At 27.3% G+C, this 25021-nt stretch overlaps 1 protein-coding gene across 1 annotated transcript; it reads left to right on the forward strand.

Annotated features, from left to right (window-relative positions):
• Positions 1-151: 151 nt before the first annotated feature.
• On the forward strand, positions 152-24568 carry LOC101240416 (NFATC2-interacting protein). Its single transcript, XM_065807471.1, has 6 exons — positions 152-457; positions 1175-1246; positions 1317-1458; positions 7953-8097; positions 18613-18719; positions 24053-24568. Exons 1-6 carry the CDS (start codon positions 237-239, stop codon positions 24212-24214), a joined length of 849 nt encoding a protein of 282 aa, XP_065663543.1. The 5' UTR covers positions 152-236; the 3' UTR covers positions 24215-24568.
• The last annotated feature ends 453 nt before the right edge of the window (positions 24569-25021 follow it).

Raw genomic sequence — 25021 nt, forward strand, 5'->3', positions numbered from 1 at the left:
ATTTTATTGGTTGCGTCTTTCAGTTGGTTGTATTCATTGAGTATTAAATGCATTTAATTTTTGAATGCAAGTAATATTGAATGCATCAAAATTGAATTATTTTTTTAATTTCAGTTGCATCAAAACTATTAGTTGTATTTAAGTTTTCAGTTTATTATGAAAATTGTTCAGTTAATAAAGTTATATTAACATACATAAAGTCATGGTTACATAAAATCTTTCAGTTAATATTATAAATGGAAAAAGATAGCAATGAAGAAGCTGATAGTGATGAAGAAATTTTGAACTATGGCAGCAAAAAATTGCTGACTTTTTTACATAATGAGGTTGTGATGAATTTTTCCTCATCAGAAGATGATGATGTATCTAGAACTTCAGAAGATGAATCAGAACAGAGTTTAGATTCTAGCCTTTTTAATGACACTAGCCTTGTAAATGATGAAAAAAATTCCATCAGGTATACTTTTGGTAGTTTTTCAGCATTTTTTTAACTTATAATATCATCATTGTTGTTCTGTGTTGACCTAAAATGTTTTGTAGATATAGAAAAGCAAATTGATGCTAATAGCATCATTTTTACTTGCAAGGAAAATGTTAGTGAGACAAGAACACTGTAATATGATGTTCATGAAGGTTCAGTGATGGTAAAATAACATTTAAATAATGTGATACTTGATAACCACTGTGGAGAATATTAAATAGAAAATACTGTTTAGCCAATTAAATAAAACAAAAGTAAATTCGGTCAAATTAATAAAACTAAATTTGGTCAATTAAATAAAACAAAAGTGCTTGTGGCACTTAAACAGTAAAAACTTTAAACTAAATGATCGTGCCCTTAAAACACCATTTTATAGAGTTTTTTCTGTTTTGAATGAAAATGTAATAGTTTTAAATTTAGTTGTTGAATTTATTATGTGGTAAAACTTAAAATAATCTTTAAAAAAATAACTCTGTTCTCTGCAGAAAAGGTGGATGTTTGAGCTCTGCAGATAACGTTTGCTAATTCACTAACTTTTATCTGGACTTAATTAGCTAATAGAATTAATAGTTTTTAACCAGAATAGTTGTATTATTGTTATAAAAAAAAAGAAATTTACCACATGCAATATCTGAAAAGAACCATAGAAAAAAAAGTGTTAAAAAAATATTTTTTTTAATTTTTACATTTTAGATTCAATTCAGTACTTTCACCATCACCCCCTCCACCTCCTCTTAAACATGCTAGACTTGATGTACTGGAAAGGTAAACTTATAATAGAAATATTATTCATATTATTTTTAAATCTTTTTCAAATAAGCAAGTTATTAAATAGTTCAGAAGTCTTACAACGGTTAAGAAAAGAATGTGTCGTGCCTTCCTCACCAGATGACCAAATCTGGGAAAAAAAGTCTGAAGAATTATGTCAAATTAAAGTTTGTCTTCATGGTGAAGTAAAAAAGTTTTTTATTAAAAAGGTAAATTGTTTTAAATTATAAACTTGTAGAATAATTAATAATAATAATAATAAAGAATAATAATACTTGTTTTAAATTATTGTAGAATAAAGTAAGAGCCAGATTATTATATAATTTTTTTTTTAGTTAGTAAAAAGCATTCCAATTGCTAGCTCTAAAGACGATTGCAGTGAAGGGGTTCCAAATCCTAGCTAAATTTTTAATTGTAATTAAGTTAAAATAGGTAACTAAGTATGTTAAAATCTAACAAGAAATATCTTTATTGTAACAAAAGTTATGCCCTAAAATATTGTTAGCAAAATTTTTGCTTGAAATCATAATGATTAAAAAATTAAGGTGCTGTTCAGGTAATATTTTTTGTATTAGCAAGGCAGCCATGCAGCGTATTTACTTACTGCTGAAAAGTCTGCTAGTGTTTTATAATAATCGAAATGGCAACTTGAAAAATGAACTTTTAAACAGATAAACAAAATTTTGTAAAAAATAATCACAATATGAAAAACTACAACTTTTTAAATATGTTATGCTTACCATCAACATCATGCTTCAATGTACAAGTCACATTTTTTTTTTTTTTTGTTTTTTTTTTAACATCTTCGCTTCCAACAAGGCTGCAAGCAGCCACTAATTTAAGTTGGAAGTTACTGAAAGAAAAAAGATGAAGATTGTAGAGCAAGATAACGATTGACGGACGACTTAAAGGATTGCAAATTATATGAATCAGGAAAGCAAGATGAAGGAAGCGAATTCCAAAGAGCTGATGTTCGAGGAAAAAAACTAGACAAATAAGCGTTTTTGGAGCACTTAGGAACAGTCACAGAAAAAGGATGACACTTAATTGAATGACAAGGAACACGAGAATGAATTTTAGTAGGTGGCACAAGAGACGCTAGCTCTTTAGAGCAGTGCCCATTATATGATAATGGTTGGAGGTTGGCTGCAAGAGTGTACAAGTAAGTTTAAATGTTTATAACTAAATTGATCAAAGTTATGAAAATCATAAAACATATTTATTAAGTGGTTCAACAACAACTAGCCTTTAATCTTCACTGCATTGCATCACAGGAGTCTTTCTTAAGTAGTTCACAGTATTCCAACATACATACAGTAGAATTATAGAAAGTTGATTTTTTACAGTGATATTTCATGGTTACTTAGTATTTATTCAAATTACAGAGGTTTTCAAATTAAGGAGATTTTAATTAGAGAGATTGTACTTTATATATATTGGCAATTTCGTTAGAGTGGCGGTCATAACACTTGGCACTCTTTAAGCTTTTAAAAATGAACCGAAAATGGAAAAGACTTGAAACTTTCCATAAATGTGAAATATTATATAATTTAGTATGTAAAAGTTAAAGCACCAATATCTTCAACATTTTTCAAAAACTCTAAGTAGTGTGAGGGTCGTAACACTTACTTCTTACCACTTTTGAACAAAATAACTTTGTCAGACTTAATGCAGTGAACAGCATAATAAAAAAATAATTTGGTGTGTGTATTCAGCACATATTGATATTATTATATGCTGAGTTTTTACTTGAAGTTTTACAAGCATTTTATGTTTGTTTTTTTGTCATGACTGTCATAACAAAAAAAAATCCAATACCTTAAAACAACAAATAAAATAAAGCAATTGAACCTGTCATTTCGAAAAGGACATAAGTCCAAAACTTTTAGCAGTTATTAGCAACCATGTATATTATGTTAAAGAATTTACTATAACGTTATCAAAGTTCTTAATTATGGATATAGGATATGATTTTTAACGCTACACAATATGATTGTAAATAAGTGTCAACGTATGTTTATACAACTTTAAAACCATGCTATAGTATGATAAAATGATTTTTTTAAATAACTTTTTTGCTTAAAAGTACCTTTTAATAGTTAAAAAAAAGAATTGATGAGTTTAGTATGTGTTTTTATGACTTTTTTTTCTTTTCTTTCTTTCCTCTTTCTTGTGAAATTGCCCATTGTGTGTGTATGTATATATATATATCGTTATGGCTAGTTAAACTCAAAAAAATAAAATGTTTATTTGTTTATTTTATATAGAGTTATTTGGTACGAAAGTAAATAAGTTAATTATACACTTACTCAAATCAAGTAACAAAAAAAAAGGGTTTAATTTTTTTGCAAGAAATGATCAAAAAAATATTTTTTTAAAAGAAACTACAATAATGGTAAAAATTTAGTGAAAACTTTTGTCTGTCCAGACATAACCAAAAAAGATAAAAAGTATTTGACAACATTTCTTAAAAGGAGTATCAGTTGCTACAAAATGTAGCAACTGATACTTAAATATACTGATAATAAAACTGATAATAACTGATAATAAAAATAACTGATAATAAAAATAAAAGGCAATTATTATAATTGCCTTTTATTTTTATTACTTTGATAAAAAAAATTGTATTTATGTTTGAAGTTCAAAATTGGGCTATTTGAACTCGAATGTTGTTGTAGCAGCTTATATTTGAAAATGATTAAATTTGTTTCCATTAACATTAAACCCCAAAGTGTAATAGTATATTTAAAAGGGGTTGATATATCTGTTATTTTAACCATGTTTTTAATATTTGTTAGGTTATAAAATGTATACCTAAACAATGATGATGGTTGGTTAAAGCTATTGCTATACATCTTTTTGCGTATACTTAGTGCTTTTATAACTGGTTCTACCAGAATAGCTTGCGGGTATGAATAAAAATTAGGATCTTGAGCTAAGACTATACCGGTCAAAACTTAGAGAAAGCCTGTATTAATATTGAACGTGGAGTTATGAGTCAATGATTTGCTGAAGAACAATTTAGAATCTGTTGTTCCAGCATTAAGAAAGCTCTTCAAAGATGATGCCTTACTATCACAAAGAAACATGGAGGGCACCCAGCTGTCTTCACGCCTGAAGAACAATCATTTTGTGATCTCTTGAATAAAGTTTCGACTTTTGGCTACCCACTGACCTCATTTGATCTTCGAATTATTGTGAAATCCTATCAAGATAGATTAGAGAGTGATGTTCAATGTTTCAATGAAAATCCCCCAGGTGTCGAATGGGTAAAAGCCTTTATTAGAAGACATCATCAGTTATCTGAGAGATTTGCCGGAAACCTCAAACGGGTCAGGGCTGCAATAGCATAACAGTCACAATACTTTGATAATTTAGATAATGAAACAGAAAATGTACCAGCAGAAAACATTTGGAATTTAGACAAAGCCAATTTAACAGATGACCCTGGGGGAAAAAAATGAGGAAAATACCCTGAAAGAACTATCAATAGATCCAAATCAGCAATTTTGCTTATGTACTGTGGTAATGCAGCTGGAGAATTGCTGGCTCATGAGATCTACAAGGCCGAGTCTCTTTGGACCACATGGACAGAAGGTGGCCCATCTTGCTCCAAAAGTGGGTGGTTCGAGAATAACTCATCACCTTGTACTAAGTATGCTCGACATAAGTATAACAGATCTTATTGTACTTTAACATTATTTGCAGTGTTAATTTGTTTAAACCGATTTTCTTTGTATAGTTTTTTTGTGATATTCAATAAAAAAATCTGAAAAAACATACTTTTTACACTATGGGTTCAAGTAGGGGCTACTTGGACTACTTGAACCCAAACTTAACCTCCCCCCCCCCCAAAAAAAAAAGGGGGGGGGACTGAAGTCCACCCAAATATTTTTTTCTCTGCAATCATCATTACTAATTCAGAAGTCCATGAATTAGCAACAACAAGTTTTTTTTACATTGACATAAATATGAGAGAGAACATCAAACATGTATCAAATTTGGGTCCAAGTAGCCTCATATGACAGTATATATAATGTTTAAACCAACAGATATGGTTTTACTGATAAAATAGTTTTAAAAGTTTTTTTAAACACAGTTAGAAAGTATCATTTTACAAGTGTAGCAGTCTATTAAATGTGTCTGAGCATGTCGTCAGAATAAAATTCTTGATATTTTTTGAGTTGCTATAATTTATCATTTAAATTAAAAATGCATTATGACTTTTTTGTTTATGTACGCAAATAGTTTACATGTTATTAACAATTTTCATAGCTATTTTTTGTGGTTTATTTAGTTTTTATTTTAATAGTTTTTTAATATTTAATAGTTATTTTAATTTTGATAAGGGTATAAAATAAGAGAGGGCCGACGTGCAGAGAAATGTGGTAATCGAACTCTGAACTTTTTCTTTACCAGGCAAATGCTCTACCACTACACCACTACCACATGTACACTTCAAGTTAACAAGTTCATTAAATAAAGTATATTTGTAGAAATACCTTCAACTTAAATGTATAGTTATTTTTTGAGCATAGAAATAAAATAAAATCTTGCTGAATTCCCTTTTTTTGTTTTAAGTTTTAAAATGTCATTTTCTATTTACTAAAATCTAAATGAAATAAATTTATTTATAAAAATGTAATTTCGATTCATTTGAGACCCAATATGACATTTTGAAAATTCTTTTGAAAAAGAAAATTTTTGATATTATTAGGGACCTGTTTGATATTTTTACCTTTCTTTTTAAAGATCAATCTTTTAAACAAACAAAGAAGTCAAGTTCATTATGTATTAAAACTCTTAGGAATAAAATGCGTTTGAATAAATTACCAAGTCTGTAGATTGAGGCGTATATTATGAAGACTATTTGGCCTATCACAAAATGGAGAAGGCAAGCTTTGGCTAAAACAAAAAGTTAGTTTTTCTTGTTATGCATTTATTTTTTTGTTTTAATCCAAAAAATTTATCCTAAGCTTTTTTTTTCTTATCATTTTCTTTAATATGAACATGTCTCAACAGTTTGGAATTCCTGTAAGGGTTTTGTGACACCCCTAAAAATAATTTTTATTCAAAAATTTTTAATCTGGTAACAATAAAAAATCCAGTATTATTTTATTATATAGAACAATTTTAGTGTTCATTTAGTGTAAGGGTGTCAGCAGACATTTTCAAAAAAAGTTGTTTTAAGCTTAATATATATTGAAAATACAACTTGGTAATAAAAAAAATATTGAAGTTGATCTAAATGATTTGTTGTTGCCAATTTTTAACTAAATTTATTTAACTAAACTCTTTAAATTGAATCTTTGAATTGAATAAATAATGTCTGATTATAATTAATTATATCTGATATCTGATATCTAAATAATATCTGCTCTAAGTAGTTTTTTCAAAACAAACAAAACAAAAATATTTTTTCAAAACAGTGTGACAATACTTGCCTTAGTGGCGATGGTCAATCATATATTCAAGAACATTCATCCATTTGAACATTAGCTCTTAATAGATATTTTTCTAAAATATAGCAAAAAATTCTTTAGTAAATTATTAAAATAAAGCTAATACTTATCTTAAAACTCAACAAAAGATATTGTTGATGCTTAAAATAATGTTATGCTTGAAAATGACAATGAAATCTCAGACTTGAATGTGACTTCAATAATATGATAGTTGGCTCAGATAACCTCCTCTGAATCAGATGGTGATGACATTATAAACAAATCAGTTGCTAAAATTGTTCAAAGAGATGTGTTTTATTTTTATTCTGTTGTTAATCCAATTAATTGTGACAAATGACTGCAGAATAGTCTAAAGTTAATGATATTTGACAAACTATATTTTTATACTTGGTATGTCCCACTAATTATTTCTTAGTTTTAGATAGAAAAGTTTTTTGTGATGCAGCTACTGTTAATATCTGGAATGCAATTAAGTTGAAACATCTGTTATAACATGTAAACTTATCCTTATAAATTTCTTTATATTAAAACACAATATTTCTAAGGGGTTATTTATACCCTTGTTATTAGAATAACGATATACATATGTGTCTTGGCAAGGCTAGTCGCTTTTTAACCAGCTTCATGACACTTTAATGATCCAAAAGTCCCAACTGGCATTTGTGAGCATTGCTACTCCAGCCTTAGGAGGCTTGAGGAAGGGAAGCTTTAACCCAACTACAGCTGTTTGACTTATCTAATATCAAAGTCCGTCCTGTTACAAAAGATTGAGTTTGTGATTGAGGAAGGGAAGCTTTAACCCAACTACAGCTGTTTGACAGCTGTAGGTGGGTTAAAGCTTCTAAACTATTATGAGAAAAACCTTTTTCCCAGGTTTTTCTCATAATAGTAATTAAAAAAGCAATTTCAATTTTTTTAAATATTTTTGGTACAGATAACTCATATATTCTTTTTTAAACTAAAAAAAGCTCCAATTTTTTTAATTTTCTTCCTAAAACAACTTAGTTAACACAATCTATCGAAATTTGTAAATGGATAAAAGTAAAAGTTATAAAAAATTAAGTTTTATTGCTCTAGAGTTTATATATCGCAGTTTTTTTAATGCAATTTTATTATGCAATTATGGATTCTCGATGTCAGATTAGAGATTTGACACCCGACTCTAAAGTTATTGTACACCAAAAATAAGGGTTTAGTGACCTATATATATATATATATTATTTTTATTTTTTTTTTAACAGAATGAGCCATTTTTAAAGATAATTGAACAGATAGCTAAACAAGAAAAAGTACCGATAACATGTGTTGTTTTAAACAATAAGCTCACCACCATTGATGTTAATGATTCAGTTCAAAAACTGAACATCACAATATGTGATATTATTGGTAAGTGTCGATTTTTTTTTTTTTTTTTGTCTAATGTTATTCACCTCCCCAAGCCCCAAAGGACCATTATAGTCCAGGAGGTTACTTTGTTATGGTTACAACCATCTTTTAACTCCTTAACTCCAAAACTCGAGATAATAACTGTATTCATATTTAATAATTTAATCATTTAATTTAATGGAAATTATTATTTAGTTAAATATTAAGTTATTTACAAATTATTTACATTTTCTTTCTAGAGTGTCAATAAGAACCTTAGATTTACCATTTTTCTACCATTATTTGTTTTTTTTTTGACAGGTAGAGGTTTTGGAAATGGTGATTTTAATGTTGTCAAAATATATATATATATATATATATATTTTGACAACATTAAAATCACCATTTATATATATATATATATATATTAGGCCTTGTTACGAGATTTCGCTGCGTAGCGAAAACGCGTAACGCATTTTTAAGTAACTCAACTCAGCAAATATATTTTGCATCGTTAGAAGTTATATTGCGTCACTAGCGTCTTTACAAGTACCGCATTGTAATTAAAGTTATTTTATTAACGCGTTAAAAATCATACAAAAAGTTTTTTTTTTCTCACTATAACAAAAGTTACAAATAAAATCAAAGTTCTTATTAAAAAAATCATTTTTATTATTTTTTTCAAATATAAACTAAATTTTATTTTGAAAAAAGTATTTTTTTCATGAAACGTAAAATATTTGTTTATTTTCTTATGATTTTACATTTGGTTTTTGGTTATCTTATCAATTGTTAATAAATTTTTTCTTATTTAATTTGTGAACTCTTTTTAAATAATGTTTTTAAAAAATAGAGTTTTTTTTTGTTATTTATCAGTTACCGATAACATATTCGTGATCATAATTTATTTTCATAAATTAAATGAACGTCATTAAAACTTTACGTTATTGAATTAACAATAAACAAAATATGTTATTAATAAAATTTTTACATCAAAATAAATCGTGTATTTTTTTAACTATTATGACTAAAAATAATTTTTATATTTAAAAGGAATTTATATATTTAATTCCTTAAGATAAAACTTAAACACTTTATTTTTTTTAACTAATTTTTAATTAAAAAAAAAAAAAATGAAACAAACTGTTTCTTTAACAAAAAAATCTATTAGTTTACAATTGCGGTTAAATGCTTTTACTTACGACTTTATTTCTTCTGAATAAACGTCACATTAACGATAATCAAAAGATAATTTAAATATTCTAAAAGATATAAGTTTTTGCGTAGCGCAAAACTGCTGAGCGTGTGGGCAAATCGCCTTTTCGCAAGCAAAATGCGAGCTGCGTAACGCTTCTTAACAAGGCCTGATATATATATATATATATATATATATATATATATATATATATATATATATATATATATATATATATATATATATATATATATATATATATATATTAGTAGAAAATCACTTAACAAAAATTTTTTCCATTTAACACTGTGTTTCATCAACAAAGATTCATCAGAAATGCATTTCTGATGAGTCTTTGTTGATGAAACACAGTGTTAAATGGAAAAAATTTTTGTTAAGTGATTTTCTACTAATATATAATTGCTCTGTTCTTTTAAGAACATTGAGCACTCTATTGTGTAGAATACTTTTTAAAGTTGTTTAAATATATATATATATATACTAATATATATATATATATATATATATATATATATATATATATATATATATATATATATATATATATATATATATATATATATATATATATTAGTATATATATATTAGTATATATATATATATATATATATATATATATATATATATATATATATATATATATATATATATATATATATATATTTAAACAACTTTAAAAAGTATTCTACACAATAGAGTGCTCAATGTTCTTAAAAGAACAGAGCAATTATATATTAATAGAAAATCACTTAACTAAATTTTTTCCCATTTGACACTGTGTTTCATCAACAAAGATTCATCAGAAAAAGAAAAAAATATATATATGTATGTATGTATGTATGTATGTATGTATGTATCAGTTTGTTTCACCAAGGCTTTTCTTTATATGTCATGCAAGCAATACTTTGTTTTGACAATTCAACCACAACTGTTAAAATATTTTGAACATTGAATTTAAATTTTGAACATTTAAAATAAATTATAATCAATAAAAAAATGTGCTGAAAAAACTAATCTAGATTAAGCATAAGAAAAAATGAAAAGAAATTAACCAGAACTAAAACAAACAAAAAATAAACATACAAACAACAAAAGTAAAACCTAAAAAACAAAAGCACTAATAATACTTTATTCTAGTTTTAATGGAATGAAAATTTTTTTATATTTGCGAATGTTTTTATTATATTATGGGAAATCTTTATAAATAATATAACAATTTGATTGTTAGAATGATTGCTTAAAATATTCACGAATTTAAATTATAGTTGTTCTTTTTACTTATTTAAAACTAATAAAGTTTCCATACAATTACAAGATAAATGCATTTAAAAATGATGATGATTTAACTTTAATTTAATCAATCTAATAAAAAATTTAAAGTGACAATCGTTTGTTTAAAGTAGTTGTTTATAAAATTGATAAAAGTTGTAGTTTAAAGATAAAAAATTAATATTCATTAACTCGTTATTTTTTAACAAAATTTTTATGTTTTTGAAGTGTATTAGCTTTAATGATTCCTATATAAAGTTCATTAAAGACTGGTGTTTAAAAAAGTTGTTTACAAAATCAAAATAAATTAATTTAAAAAATCATTTTGTTTATGTTCATTAATAAAATGCATACTTATATAATTTATATAACATGAATAAAAAAGTTATATACAATTTTCATTGGTATTTAAAAAAAATCATTATCAGTAATTTGTTACTTTGTTTAAAAGTATTTTGCTATTATAAAAACATTTGTTAAGATAAAAGTTTTGATTTGAAATGCATAGTCAAAAATCTTTTTTATTCAGCGCATTTTTGATATGCAAAAAGCTGTGGTCAAATTGTCAAAACTAAGTTTTTTTTTACAGCAAATATCGTTTTTTTTTTTCGCAAACAAATGCCAACGTACAGCAAATTTCCTTAGGACGCCGGCACGGGGTATCACTGCTTAAATTATTGTCCTAGAATAGCCCCTGTATATATATACATATATGTATATATATGTGTGTGTATATATATATATATATATATATATATATATATATATATATATATATATATATATATATTAGTAAGAAAACATCAATTAATACGAATTAATAATTTATTATTATTATTAGAAATTTTCGCTGGAGTGTGGTTACCAGCATCATAAAAAGCGAGAGTGGAGTGTGGTTACCAGCTCATAAAAATTTTTACGAGCTGATGATGCTGATGATATAACATATACTCTTACACACGATATCAACACTAAAGATATATATATATATATATATATATATATATATATATATATATATATATATATATATATATCAGCCCTCTGAATTAGGCTCATAAAGTGTTTGAGGTAGGCAAAAATTTGCCAGCCTCATTTCTATGTTTTATAGTAACCACTTTGTGTCAAATTTTTTTCGCGCACCTCTAACAGTTTAAGGTCAGCAATTTATTGCTGACCTCAATTTTCCTAATTCCAAGGACTGATAAATATATATTTTTATTGTGATTCACTCCCAAAAAGGCTGCAAGCAACCACTATTAAGTTGGGAGTTACTAGAAAAAAAGAATAGAGTTATAGTGCAAGGAAATGGTTGACAGAAGAAAAGCTAAAGGTTGTATGAGTCAGGAAAACATAAAGATGTGAGAGAGCTCCAAAGAGTTTAAGTGTGGGGGAAAAAACTAGGCGAATAAAAGTTTTTAGAGCATGCAGGGACAGATACAGTAAACAAATGAGACTTCACTGAATGACAAGTCAAATGAAAATGAGTTTTACTTAATGAAACTAGAGATAATAGCTCCTTTGAGCAGCGGCCATGGTTGTATTAGTAGAAAAAAGAAAGAGATGCAACTTTATGATGATGCAAAGAGGCTCAGCAGTCCAATTATGTTTACAATGCGTTTTTGGACCTCCTCAAGAAAAAAAAAAGCATCATTAGAAGAACCAGCCCTAATATGACAACAGTATTTCATACATGGACGAATAGGAGATTTGTAGAGGTAGAGAATGGAATCAGGAGGGAGGAAATGGCAAGCATGATAAAGAGAAGCAACCTTAGCGGATGCTAATTTAGCAATTGGTTGTATAAATGGTTTCCATAAAATGTCAGTAGTGAATGATAATCCAAGAAGGTCATAAAGAAGAGGACTCAGTGAGAGGGTTGCGATTCATTAATATAGGAATGTCCACAGTATTGCAATAATTGTTTGCAGTAAATAATTTACTTTTGTTGGAGTTAAAATTTACAAGCCAATGCGAGCAATCTGTTACAGAAGTAAAATCGAAAAGAGAAGACTTTTTGTCAAGAAAGGAGAATGAAGCATCATTACCAAAAAGAGCTACTTTAGATAAAAGGTTGTCAGGAAGATCATTGATGTTGATGAGAGTCAAAACAGGCCCAAGGATAGAACCTAAAGGTACCCCAGAAGTCATTGGAGGTGGAGAAGAGTGTTGGTCTTTGAGGATGATTTCAATAAAGTGGTTAGAAAAAAACGATTTGATAATCTCGAAAACTTTTCCAGAAACACCATATAAAACAAGCTTATGGAGAAGTCCAGTATGCCAAACTTTGTTGAAAGCTTTAGAAATGTCCAGAGCAATAGCTCTAGCCTCTCTGCCTCCATCTAATGCACAATAAAAATTTTCATTCACAGCTGTAGAGCGAGAGGGTTAAAAACCATATTGATTAAGTTATTTGAATCAAGATGGGATGTGAGAAGTTTGTTGATCAAAGATCTTGCTAATAAAGCTAAGAAAACTGATCAGGCGATAATTGGAGGGGTCTATGTATATGTTTATATATAATATTATTTATATGTATATAATATTGTCTATATATATATATAATATATATATATTTATATAAATGTATATTATATATATATATATATATATATATATATATATATATATATATATATATATATATAAAATGATATATAAAATTAACAATAAAATCATGGCGATTGCCAGTATTAAAATTAACAATGCTGCATTCAGTATTTATTTAATAGAAAGTTGACAAATTTCTTTGTCATAATGGTTAAACATTTTATCTGCATCTATGTTAATATTTTTCTCATTCTTTTTGACACGTAAATCTACAAGATGTAAATGTTTTGTTTGTAATTTAGCAAGCTTTCATTTACTTTTATCTGTTTTTACATGTTCATCATTAAATCTTTAGTTCTTTTTATTTTTGTAAACCATAAAATAATTACACCAGCTGCCAAACATTCAAGGTAGCAAGAATCTGATGAGAATAGATCCCAACAGTGTTTTAATGGACTTTTATTTACATTTTATCCTAATTGATATTAAGTTTTTTTGCATTTTGCATTGTTTGTCCACATTTCAATCCCAGTAAGCAGGGTGTTAATTCTCCCAATGGCACAGCCTATATTGTGTAACTCCCAATGGGTTTAAATTTTTTTTTTTTTTTTTTTTTTTTTTTTGTAGTAATAGGACAATTTCAATAAAAATTTCCAATATTTTGTAGAACAATAACAATAAATATAAAAACTAAAAATAGATTAATTTGTGAATAAATAAATAAATACGTTTTTAGCTGATTTCATGAGGTGTGCAATACTGAAGTTAGTGTATTTCCATATTTTTTATATATCTATAAATATTTAGTAAATTCAGATGGTTTACACTCAAATAGACCTTACACAACATGCAAATTGGTAAACAGCTTATTTAAAAGTTGTTTTTAATTTGATATCATAAGCAAGGTTTTTGAATCTTTAATTACCTAACACCTATTCTTTTAACTTGAATCTAATAACTTACATTAATTTGGGTATTTGTTCTTGAAAAGGATCTCACCTCTGCTACAGCGTAGAGCTCTCAGTGGCTGGTAAACTTTAACTCAGATAAAACTTTTTTTAATTTTTTTTCAGCTAATTGTTATCGCAACAATCTAGGTCTTCCTATATTTATGAACGTAATGTACTCGATAAGTCATCTACCCTTCGTCTTCTAGGATTAACTCTTTCTTAGAAATCATATATCAAATCCATTGCAAAATTAGCATCTGCTAAGGTTGCATCTCTTTTTTGTGCTCGCTACTTTCTTACTCTGGATTCTTTTTATTAAATCTATAAATCTCAAATCCATTTTTATATGGAATACTGTTGCCATATCTGGAGCAGATCTTCGAATAATGCCCTTTTTCTTTTAGACAAGGTGCAAAAGTGCATTGTAAACATAGTTGGACTTGCAGCTAACCTTTAACTATTGTCACATCGTTGTAATGTTGCTTCTCTTTCTCTTTTCTATAAATTCTATAATGGGCGTTGCTCTAAAGAGCTAGCCTCTCATGTGCCATCTACTAAAATTCATTCTGGTTTTACTCATCATTCGATTAGTCTTATTCTTTTACTGTGACTCTTGAAATTTTGTGTAATAATTTCTTAATTTAATGTTAAATTCAAGTAAATAGATTGTATAAATGACTTTCAGTTTTTCAGCTGTACTTCATAATGTAGGTTTTTTGTACCTTAAAATGTAGGTAAGATTTTTTTAAAGAACTAAAGCGTTATATTTAATTATTCACAATACTTTTTAGTTTTGTTTTTGCAGATAAAGTATATTAAAATGAGATCAAAGTCTCATTTTAATATACTTAATCTGTAAAACCAAAAGTTCAATCTTAGGTTAAAACCTAAAACTTAGGTTAGCTTAGGTTCAATATTAAGAAAACAAAATATCAAGCAGCTTCTTACAGAGACGAAATAGAATTGAATGGAAACATTTTAGCAAATGCTGTGAATTTTTGTAAAAAAAAAAAAAAACTGTCGAGGCTACAAATCTGTTAAACAAGGTGGTTATAATGTTGATCTTGGACCTATAAATCGCATTTAGATGGTGCTAAAAGTGGTGAAAATAAAAACCATCTTTCAATTTTGACATAGGATGAGGAGAATGCAATAGTATTGTATACAAAAAATAAAAACAGATTTCTACAGGGTATTACAAAAAAAGAATTGTCCACAGTCATTTTAAATATAATATAAAGTATCGTATGCATGTTAATAAAAACCTGAAAAGTCATTGTTTATACTGCAAGCTTTTACCTAATACAGAAAAGCAATACTCACAAATAAACTATCGCATACTTTCTGGTCAAGATTCATGGCAATGCACCACAGTCTAACTCAAAAGAGACAAGGGAGAGTTTCTATGGACTGTGCACAAGAGAAATGGGTGAAAGTCATTTAAATGAATTACCTTATTCCAATTGATTTGAAAATATAAGAGACTAAAATTCAATTACCAGCATTCTAAGGTGCGCATACATTTTAAGGTACACATACCTGTACGTATTTATACTTTCACAAGCATCAAAAGATTTTATTTATGAAGTAGAGGGTGCTTACATAACAAAACCGTCTGTTTCAAAACAAAGAAAATCATTTACAGAACTGAGTGGTTTGATGAAAACGGAACTTGTCAATGGCATAAATGGCTAAAATAACTTTATCATTAATTAATCATGAATGTCCAGAGTTGAATGTTAACCAGTTATTGGGTTGGTATGTTATACCTTATATAGAGTATATATCTTATATATGTAGTTACTTCTTATATAGAGTTAATGCATAAAATAATTAGACTATTGCTTGTGTTGAATTTTTAAATGGAAACAATAACTTTAATCAAAATTTTAATGGAAACAATAGTTTAGAATTCCAGATATTTTTTTTAACTTTTAATTTTTCCAGAAGTCTTCCATGAATAAAAGTTTTAATAAATGTTTTTGCAATGTTTAAAATCTTTTTAAGTTATTACTCATACAAAAAAAGAAAAAAAAGCTTCAAAATAAATTAAGAAAGCTATTAGTTTAAAGGAAAAAAATTTTGGGATTTTTTCCAAATTTTTTTTTTTTTGCAAAATGTTTTCTGGGTTTTTTAAATATAACCTAGATGATCTCTGGAAGATAGTTATTAGTATCAATTGTGTTTTGAAGATGGCTGTGATGGAGTAGGGCAACGAGCATTAAAGAAATCAAACAAAATGATTGAAAGCAAATCAAATGTTTCAATATGGTCTTATTCCTTAAAACTAATATCGCCATAGCGATAGTAGAAAAAATCATCAAGCATCAAAATCATTTTTAATAGAGGGAATTGTTTAGGGATAAACTTTTAAAATTGGAGTGGCAACCCTGTTTATAGACTAATCATGTTTGCTTACTTAAAAATAAATTTATTCTTTTTTCAGTTTATTAATTGTTAAGAAGTAAAATTAAATATCTTTTTTTTTATTTTAATACAATGCTTCATTATTATATAGCAAAAATCAAACAAACCCTAATTTTTTTAACTTAGCATAATAGATTATGTCAAAAGAAGCTTGTTTAAGATTATATACTAATTATTTATACTTATCATGCAAATACTTATGAATTAATTGATGTTTCGAACTTCACCTTTTCAAAAAGTAATTGAGAGAACGAAAGTTATAATTAAGAAACATAATAAGTAATTAAGAATTTAAAAGTTGTTATTTAGAAAGATACGGTGTAATTGAGAACACGAAAGTTGAATGAATAAAAAGTTTATAATTTAGATACTTAGTACAAAGTTTTTTGTACTGTTAAATTTGAAGCCTCAGTAAGAGTACTTAGTAATTTAATGTTTAGTTGAACACAAACTTACACGTCTTCCATATTTCAAATCGTTGTGTAATGTGTGGTCGTACGTTGCATGGGCGTACACAATCACCTCTCATTTTTTTAGTTTTTGTTGCAGTAACCTGTGCCGAAAAATACAATACCCTTTTCAAATATAATAATCATTTCTAAATATTGCATCTGTTGTTTAACAATCCCAGAACCTGACACAGTTAATATGTAATTCGCATTTTTAATGTTACTTTTAGACCAGATAGTTTAAAATAAGACTGTGGAGTCCCAAACGTAACAAATTTTAAACTGAGGTGGTAAACACTCTTTCAAAACAAGTGTGACAAGGAGCATTATCTGCTACGACGAAGAAATCCTTTTAACGATTCCCAGATGCAACCTTCTGGTGAAACTAATTTGCTAGATCTTATTGTCCCAACGACTGTTAATGCTCAAAAAGAGTTATATATTCTGAAGAAAAGCGTTGTCAGTTTGGCAAAAATCTCAATGTGAAAATTTGTATTCAAGATACAATGAAGGACTTTTAATTTAATAAAGGGATTTAAATTAATCATCAGCAGAGGTGCAGATTGTATACTTTGCAAAACAAAAACTACTGAATGGACATATATTGAGAGAGTTAGTGAAAAATTCCCGGTTGATCAATCATCAGAAGTAAACATGTATACTGTACAAAAATCAAGTTAATAAAAATGGTATCATTCTTACAAAAACTGGATATTTTCCCACATGATAAAGACTGACTAAAAAACCACAAACCAAATCTGATCAAAAAAACATATGTATTACACAATTATATGTAAATGGGACTGCCTGGATTTTAAAACTACTTTATCAGTATCACATAGATAATAGATTTTGGGCTAAAAAAACAAGACCACTTGGTTAACCAATACGTAATGCAGGAGACAGGGTTATTACTAAAATAAAAAGAAAACACTGGACTGCGATTAGATATGTGAGATACATAACTCTGATGAGAACATCTACAATTAGATCGAAAAATATTTTTAGAAGGATTAATATCCACTATAAAAGATCTATGCACTCCTATGTACAAATATAGCATTTTACTTTTACATTTTCAAATCAGTGTAATATTTTGTATAGTTTCTTGTCAAGGTAAAATTAAAATTGATAAATTTCAAGATTTATGTAATAATGCTACACTTAATATTGTTAAAAATATGCCATGGGCACAAGTTAACCACATTCTTTATGAAGTCCACAAATTTATTTTAATATTAAAAATTTTAATTTTCCTATGAGCAACAAAAGACATCTTTCCAAAAAGTCCTCATGAGTTTTCTAGTTTTTACATAATATACATATCTATAATAAAATTACTCTTTTCAACAAACAGGTTGCTAACAGGCTTAATTAACTGGAGAGACAGATTTTTGAAAAGCTTAAACTTTTCTAAATACATGAAATTTGTCACGCATTTGTCACTATGATAGAGATATTTATTGTGTTTATGTTAAGTTTATTATCTCTTTAATGTGCACATTTAACACACATTAAAGAGACATTTCTTGTATATGTATGTATGAATGTATATGTGTATATATATATATATATATATATATATATATATATATATATATATATATATATATATATATATATATATATTATTGTTATTATTATATATTATTGTTATTATTATATATTATATTAGAATGTATGATATATGAAAATAATGAAGAACTTGACAAAATAACAATAAGTATACAAGCAGAATCAGATACAAAAAGAAAAAGTAAAACTGATTTTAAAATCTCTCCGGTATGTGTAATTTGTATATTTATTATTTTAATTTGTTTGCTCTTAAAGAAAGCTACTACTAAGAACTTGTTTGCGCTTAAAGAAAGCTACTACTAAGAATTTGGGTTTATATTATGTTAATGTGCGTATGTACTAAGTTATTAGCTGCATATTGATAGCTCTATTGTAAATTAACATATGTATAACAATTTTATTTTGATTATTTAAAAATCAAAAAAAATAATTGAAAAGTCTTTCGACTATTTCATACACTTAAATTTAAATTTATTTTCAAGATTTTAAAAAGGGTGGCCTAAAGAATGAAAGTTTTTTTGATTTCAATTTTTTTTTCTTTTCTGAAAGTTCTTTTGTTTCAATTTTTTTCTATGGCTCACAGTTTCAAATTATTTTCAATTCATAGATTTCAATTTGTTTTTCTCTGGCTCTCAGAAAAATGTTGCATAAAAAAGGTGACATTCCAAGATAATTCACTACTGCAAATTATTAACTTTTAAAAAAAGTTTTTTTTCTCTCTTGTAATGAAGAATGAGCTAGTGTGTGATTTAAAAACATTTTAGCTTAATGTGTTGTTTTTGTTGTTAGAAAACTGTGCTTTACATAATTTGTGCTTAAAGCTTTTATCATATTGTTCAAAGAAAACATAAACAAAATCTGCATAGAAGTTTTTTAGCATTAAAAAAGAATTATTTGAAATAGATCACTTAATGAAATCAAAGAGGGTTTATTAATTCAACCAAAAATAGTTTTCTAACACAAAAACTAAAAAGCAATTTTTATTAGCTCATATGATATTGGAGTACAAGAGTCATTTAAATATTGCATTAGATATAAAAAACACACAAATAACAAAAACAAATTGTAACAGTTGTAGCTTTAAGTGATAGTTATTCTAAAATTCTACAATTAAATATTTTTTAGAAATACTGCTGGTATACAGACTGGATTATTGGCATTTTTTTTATAATCATGTCAATTAAAGTAAAACTTTAAATACATGAGTAAAACAAAATAAACTTTTTGTTTGTAAGTGAATCTGAATCAGAAAAGGAAAAAGATAAAAGAAAAATATAAAAATAATCATTAAACTTTACACATTAGTACAATAGAAGTTTTGGCTATAAGTGAAGTGTATATTTAAAGAACCCCAGGTATTGTATTATTAGTCCAGACTGAGATTGAAAATAAAGGAATTAAAAAAAGTTACATGATGTGTTGTTAGGTATACTTAAATATGAGCTTGATAAATGATATGATCAAGCTTTTGTATGTTTTAATGTTATAAAAAAGTTTCAAATTCAAAGTATTATAATTAGAAGTACTGCTGACGTAACAGCATTGTAACAGGTTGTGTTAAAGGTTGGATTAGTACTTTGGTATTAGAAGACTTTAAAGTTCATGACTTCAAAATCTTTACAATCATTGTAAGATCAGTTTGTAGTTGTTTTCATAGCATGGTCTTTGCATAAAAGTTTCACAGAAGAAGGAAGTTGCAGTTGAGCTAATATGCAGTCAGATTGAAGTTGACAATGACATTGTGTGGTTTGTCTGATTTTTGGAATGTAATATGTTGGTTAGGGTTATAAAAAAAAACAATATTTTGTCCTGTAGTAACCTTTAAGAAGGTTATATTTAAAAAAGATCGTTGTTTATGAAATCTCTATAAGGTTTCACTTCATTTGAGGTCCAATGTTATAGTTTAGGATAAAAGTATTTTTGTTAAAATAAGACACCCATCATGCCATTGGGTGTCTTATTTTGCAGAAGTGTTTTTTAGAACCAGCTCTAATAATAGTTTTTAAATAATTAGGTTACAAAAGTTCATTATTTGCGACCACAGGAGAAAATTTTACAAAAACTTTTATAACATCTTCACAATTCAAAAAATTACTTTATTTTATAAATCAAAAATCTACACTGATATAAATGACTTTTGATTTTAATTGCTTTTTCAAACAATATTGACAAGTTTCAGGTCACATGAGGCAACAAAGTTGACTTTATTTAGATTGATTAGGGACATCTGCTTCACATTTGCTCAAGTTTTCTGGTAGTCCTTGTGAAATAGCCACAAACATTTCATGCTTGACACTGCTGTCTTTGGCAAACATCTGAGTTAGAAGTTTTTATATGGTCATGACCTTGAATCAGATTGAGAATCTTGACTATACGGTTCTGGAAAAATTTTTGAGAAAGGAGTACTTCGTTTAGAAACAGTAAACAGTACATGATCCTTTCAATTCACAGCTACATAATCAGTGGAGTGGGTTCTACTCTCTGATAAAGCATGAGTGCTGATTTTAGTAAACTGCGCCAATGGCTTCAAACTTAACTAGAAATTTGTCTCCACATTTCTAGAGTCACTGACTCTGTTGATGGTTAACCTCAACTTCTTCATGCCAAGGTTTGACAGTACTGTATTTAGCTGTACTTTGACAAGATATTCAGTTTTGATGCTGGGTTCGTTAAAAAGTTTTCTGGCACTTGAATCACCTAAAAATGCAAAAAATTTTAATAACTTTTATGTTTCACTATAAAAAGTATTACCTGTCTTAACTCTAAGGGATGGGCTACCTATTAGATGTGATATTTTGACCATGTCCCCAATAGTTGCAAGTTTGATAAAAGATGACTTGAGTTGCTATTTGTTCTGCAGCAAGTGGATTTGCTCTAGCTAGCTGCTTGAGATTCTCCATAAATTTAAATGATATACAACAATGTAACAGAGCTCTTCCAACAAGACTCAAACAATCACCACATTGTTTAGGAGTGCATTCTTCCTCAAGTTTAGAATAGTCTGCATGGGCTCTTCTTATTTAGTCTTAAATGTCCTACTTGGCAAATGAGGCAGTTGTAGTCTTGACCTCTTGTTGCTGGTTTGACTTTTATAGATGAGAAAACAAAGGTGGCAGAATAACATCTTCATAATATCATTTCCTTTATCTTTTTTCCAAAGAGTTGTTTGACATGAGTCACAGATGCCTCTTCACACTCTGGTATCACTCAAATCAATATTCAATTGGTAATGTTTAAAGCTTTTTTTAACAAGGAGTTGTCTCAACTTATGAGAGCACTTCTTCAGGCACAACAATTTCCAACAATCTTCATGGTTTTTTGGCAAAATTTGGCATTTTGAAAGTTTGTTAACACGCTTGGCATGTGAAAATTTCTTCTTAACATATGCACTGCTGATTTTCAGAATTTTTGAGGTTATACGGTTTTTCAGGTTATTTGGCTTTCAGGTTATTTGGCTTCTTTAGCACTTAAATTTTGCCAAAAGATTTTTGATTCAATGTACTCATTAAATTTTAGGACTTTATTTTTTATTTGAGTCAAATGTAACTTTATTTATATTTAATTTAAACAAAAAAAAATTATGTTTTGGAGTAATAAATTCTCCATTTAGTGTGTTTTGAAAGTTCTAAAAATGCAAAATTTGGAAAGCTTTCAATTTAACCTGTGAAAAATGTTAAAAATCAAGATTACATGCTGGGACAAAATAGTTAGATTTTAATTTTTACATTTTTGGAGTCAGAAAAAATTGCCGTCAAAGCCTTTTTTTTGGGTGAAGGGGGTTAGCTCGATGTAGTTATTAGCCATTTTTTACAACAGTGAGTTTGTAACAACTTTTTCAACGAAAAGTACTTATTGAAACACTATATCGTTGTCTGTTATGTGTAAAAAATAAGTTTCAATTGATTAACTCGTTAACTTTAATCAACTCAAAAAAAAACAATCAGCAGAAGAAAGTTTTGTTTCATAAAAATTGTTAAATTTTTTAAAGTTTTTAAATTTTAATATGATCTTTTAATTGAAAAACTGTGCTAATACCATCAAAGTATTGTCGCTTTACCAAGTGACAGTATTTACAGTGTGTCAGCACATATGGTATTTTACCAAAAATAACATTCGGTACAAAATAGTGACATCCATAAATGAAATAATGAATAGTGACATCCATAAATGCTCTAAAATAGACATTTATGTTATCAGCATTATTATCTTTAGATAAAATTTCAAATAAAATATACAAAAAGTAAAAGAAAATGTTAAAAATAAATTATCACTATTTTTTTTTTGCATCAAAATATTATTGCTTAAAAAATTTTTGAGCCTAATAAAAAAAATCTAAATTTTTAGTTTGGGACTTACTTTTAAATCCAGAACTAAAAAACAAAACAAAAAACGCGATAAACTGTCCCTGAGATTAATTACAATTTATTATAACTATCAATTCCTATGAAATATTTTTCTGAGACCATTCCAGGGTCATTTCTCAGTTACCGCAACAAATTAACAAAAGGCTGCGTTGCCTTGTACCATTACAAAATAATTTGTTCAAATCCAATTTGCTACATTTTGCATTTAATAAAAAAAAATTAAAAACTTTAATGAAAAAATTGAAGCTGACAGTGACGGATCCAGGGGGTGGATATGCATCGGGGGGGGGGGGGGGGTATGCTCCCCCCCCCCCCCCCCCTCACACACACCAGAAAATACATACCCTGAAATAATCAAAATATTGAAACTATTGAATTAATCTGCGCTCTTGATCTTAAATTCTTCCATGAGAAATGCCTAATGTTTCATTCTTTTTTTTTTCACTTTGATTTAATCATACAAAAAAGATACCATTGCGCCGCACAATTTTACTTTCTGGTACTTTATTTTTTTTCGCACTCAAAAACTTTAGAAAACATTTAGATATTAATATAAGTTTAAACAATATTATATATATATATATATATATATGTATATATATACATATATATATATATATATATATATATATATATATATATATATATATATATGTATATATATACATATATATATATATATATGTATATATATACATATATATATGTGTGTATATATATATATATATATATATATATATTATATATATATATATATATATATATATATATAGATATATATAATGATCTTAGTGGTAAAGGGTTAGGTGAACTAATTGTTCAAACTCTGAAAGGACATAGTCCTGCTGTTATAATGGTATCAACATCCCCCCCCCCCATCCCTTTTGGTATCAACATCCCTCCCGCACCACCACCAAAAAATCCTGGATCCGTCACTGGAAGCTGACAAAAAATAACTTCATGCTAAAAAGTCTTAGCCGTGGCTAAGATTTTTTAGCATTACATCGCTAAGATTTTTTAGTACATTCTTACTTTAGTTCTCATGAATCTTTAACATCAGTGTGATTTTATGTTAGTGTAAAACAACGAACTTGTGTATCTCAGCCGATTGAAACTTAACTCAATTATTGTAATTTTTTGTTTTTAATTAATTGTAATCAGTTTTTCTTTTTGTAGATTGAAAAGTTGTCGGATGTTTTGAGTATATATTGTGAGTCCAACCATGTTAATATCAAAACGGCATCATTTACGTTTGATGGTGATAGAATTGATCCAGATAAAACTGCAATAGATATTGGAATCGAAGATGGTGATGTCATTGATGCAATTTTCAATTAAGCCTTCTATGTAATGTTTTCATAGAAGGCTTAATTGAACATTTTTCTTTTTTTTTTTTGTTATTGTTATGTTAGTGTTTTTAATTTTTCTTTCGGAATGAGTTATGTTTGTGTTTTCCGTTTTCTTTTTCAAAATTATTAGACGTTAATTTTTCTTTCAAAATGATTGGATGTTAATTTTTCTTTTAAAATAATTTGAATGAATTGGATCTTTTTAAAGTCGAGTTGAGCTTTTTTCTTTGTCGAGTTTAAATTCTGAGTCTCCAATGCTCAAAAAAAAAAATTTGTTTGTATTTATTTGTAAATTTTGTAAATATTTTTAGAGAACAATTCTATTGAACTAACTTTTGGGATATTTCTGGTTGATTTTTTAGAAGATATCAAACTGATGAGCATAGTAGGAAAGCGTATTTAAGGTTCAAAAATTTTATGACAATAAAAGTGTATTAAGGGGTCAAATATTTTATGACATAAAATAATTTATTACCCAACAAGGCCCATAAAAATATATATATATAAATATAGTGTGCCTTCTTTCCTCGTCCTGAGACTATTTGTTTATATTCACCGCGTAAGTTAGTACGTCAATTTTAAAAAGACAAGTTTAATGAAATTATTCCAATGAATTTTTTTATGAAAACTGTTGATAATGTTTATTTAACAATATTTTTGTTAAGCCAATAAACTAAATTTAAATAAAATAATGGGCAGCCGTGGTGTAGTGGTTAGAGTTCTGACTTCAGAACTGGAGGACCGACGTTCAAAGCCGGTTCTGGCCATATATGCATCATTGGTGAAGAAGGAAGCG

The sequence above is a fragment of the Hydra vulgaris genome, chromosome 10 (assembly GCF_038396675.1).
Source record: "Hydra vulgaris chromosome 10, alternate assembly HydraT2T_AEP".
Classification (NCBI taxonomy): domain Eukaryota; kingdom Metazoa; phylum Cnidaria; class Hydrozoa; order Anthoathecata; family Hydridae; genus Hydra; species Hydra vulgaris.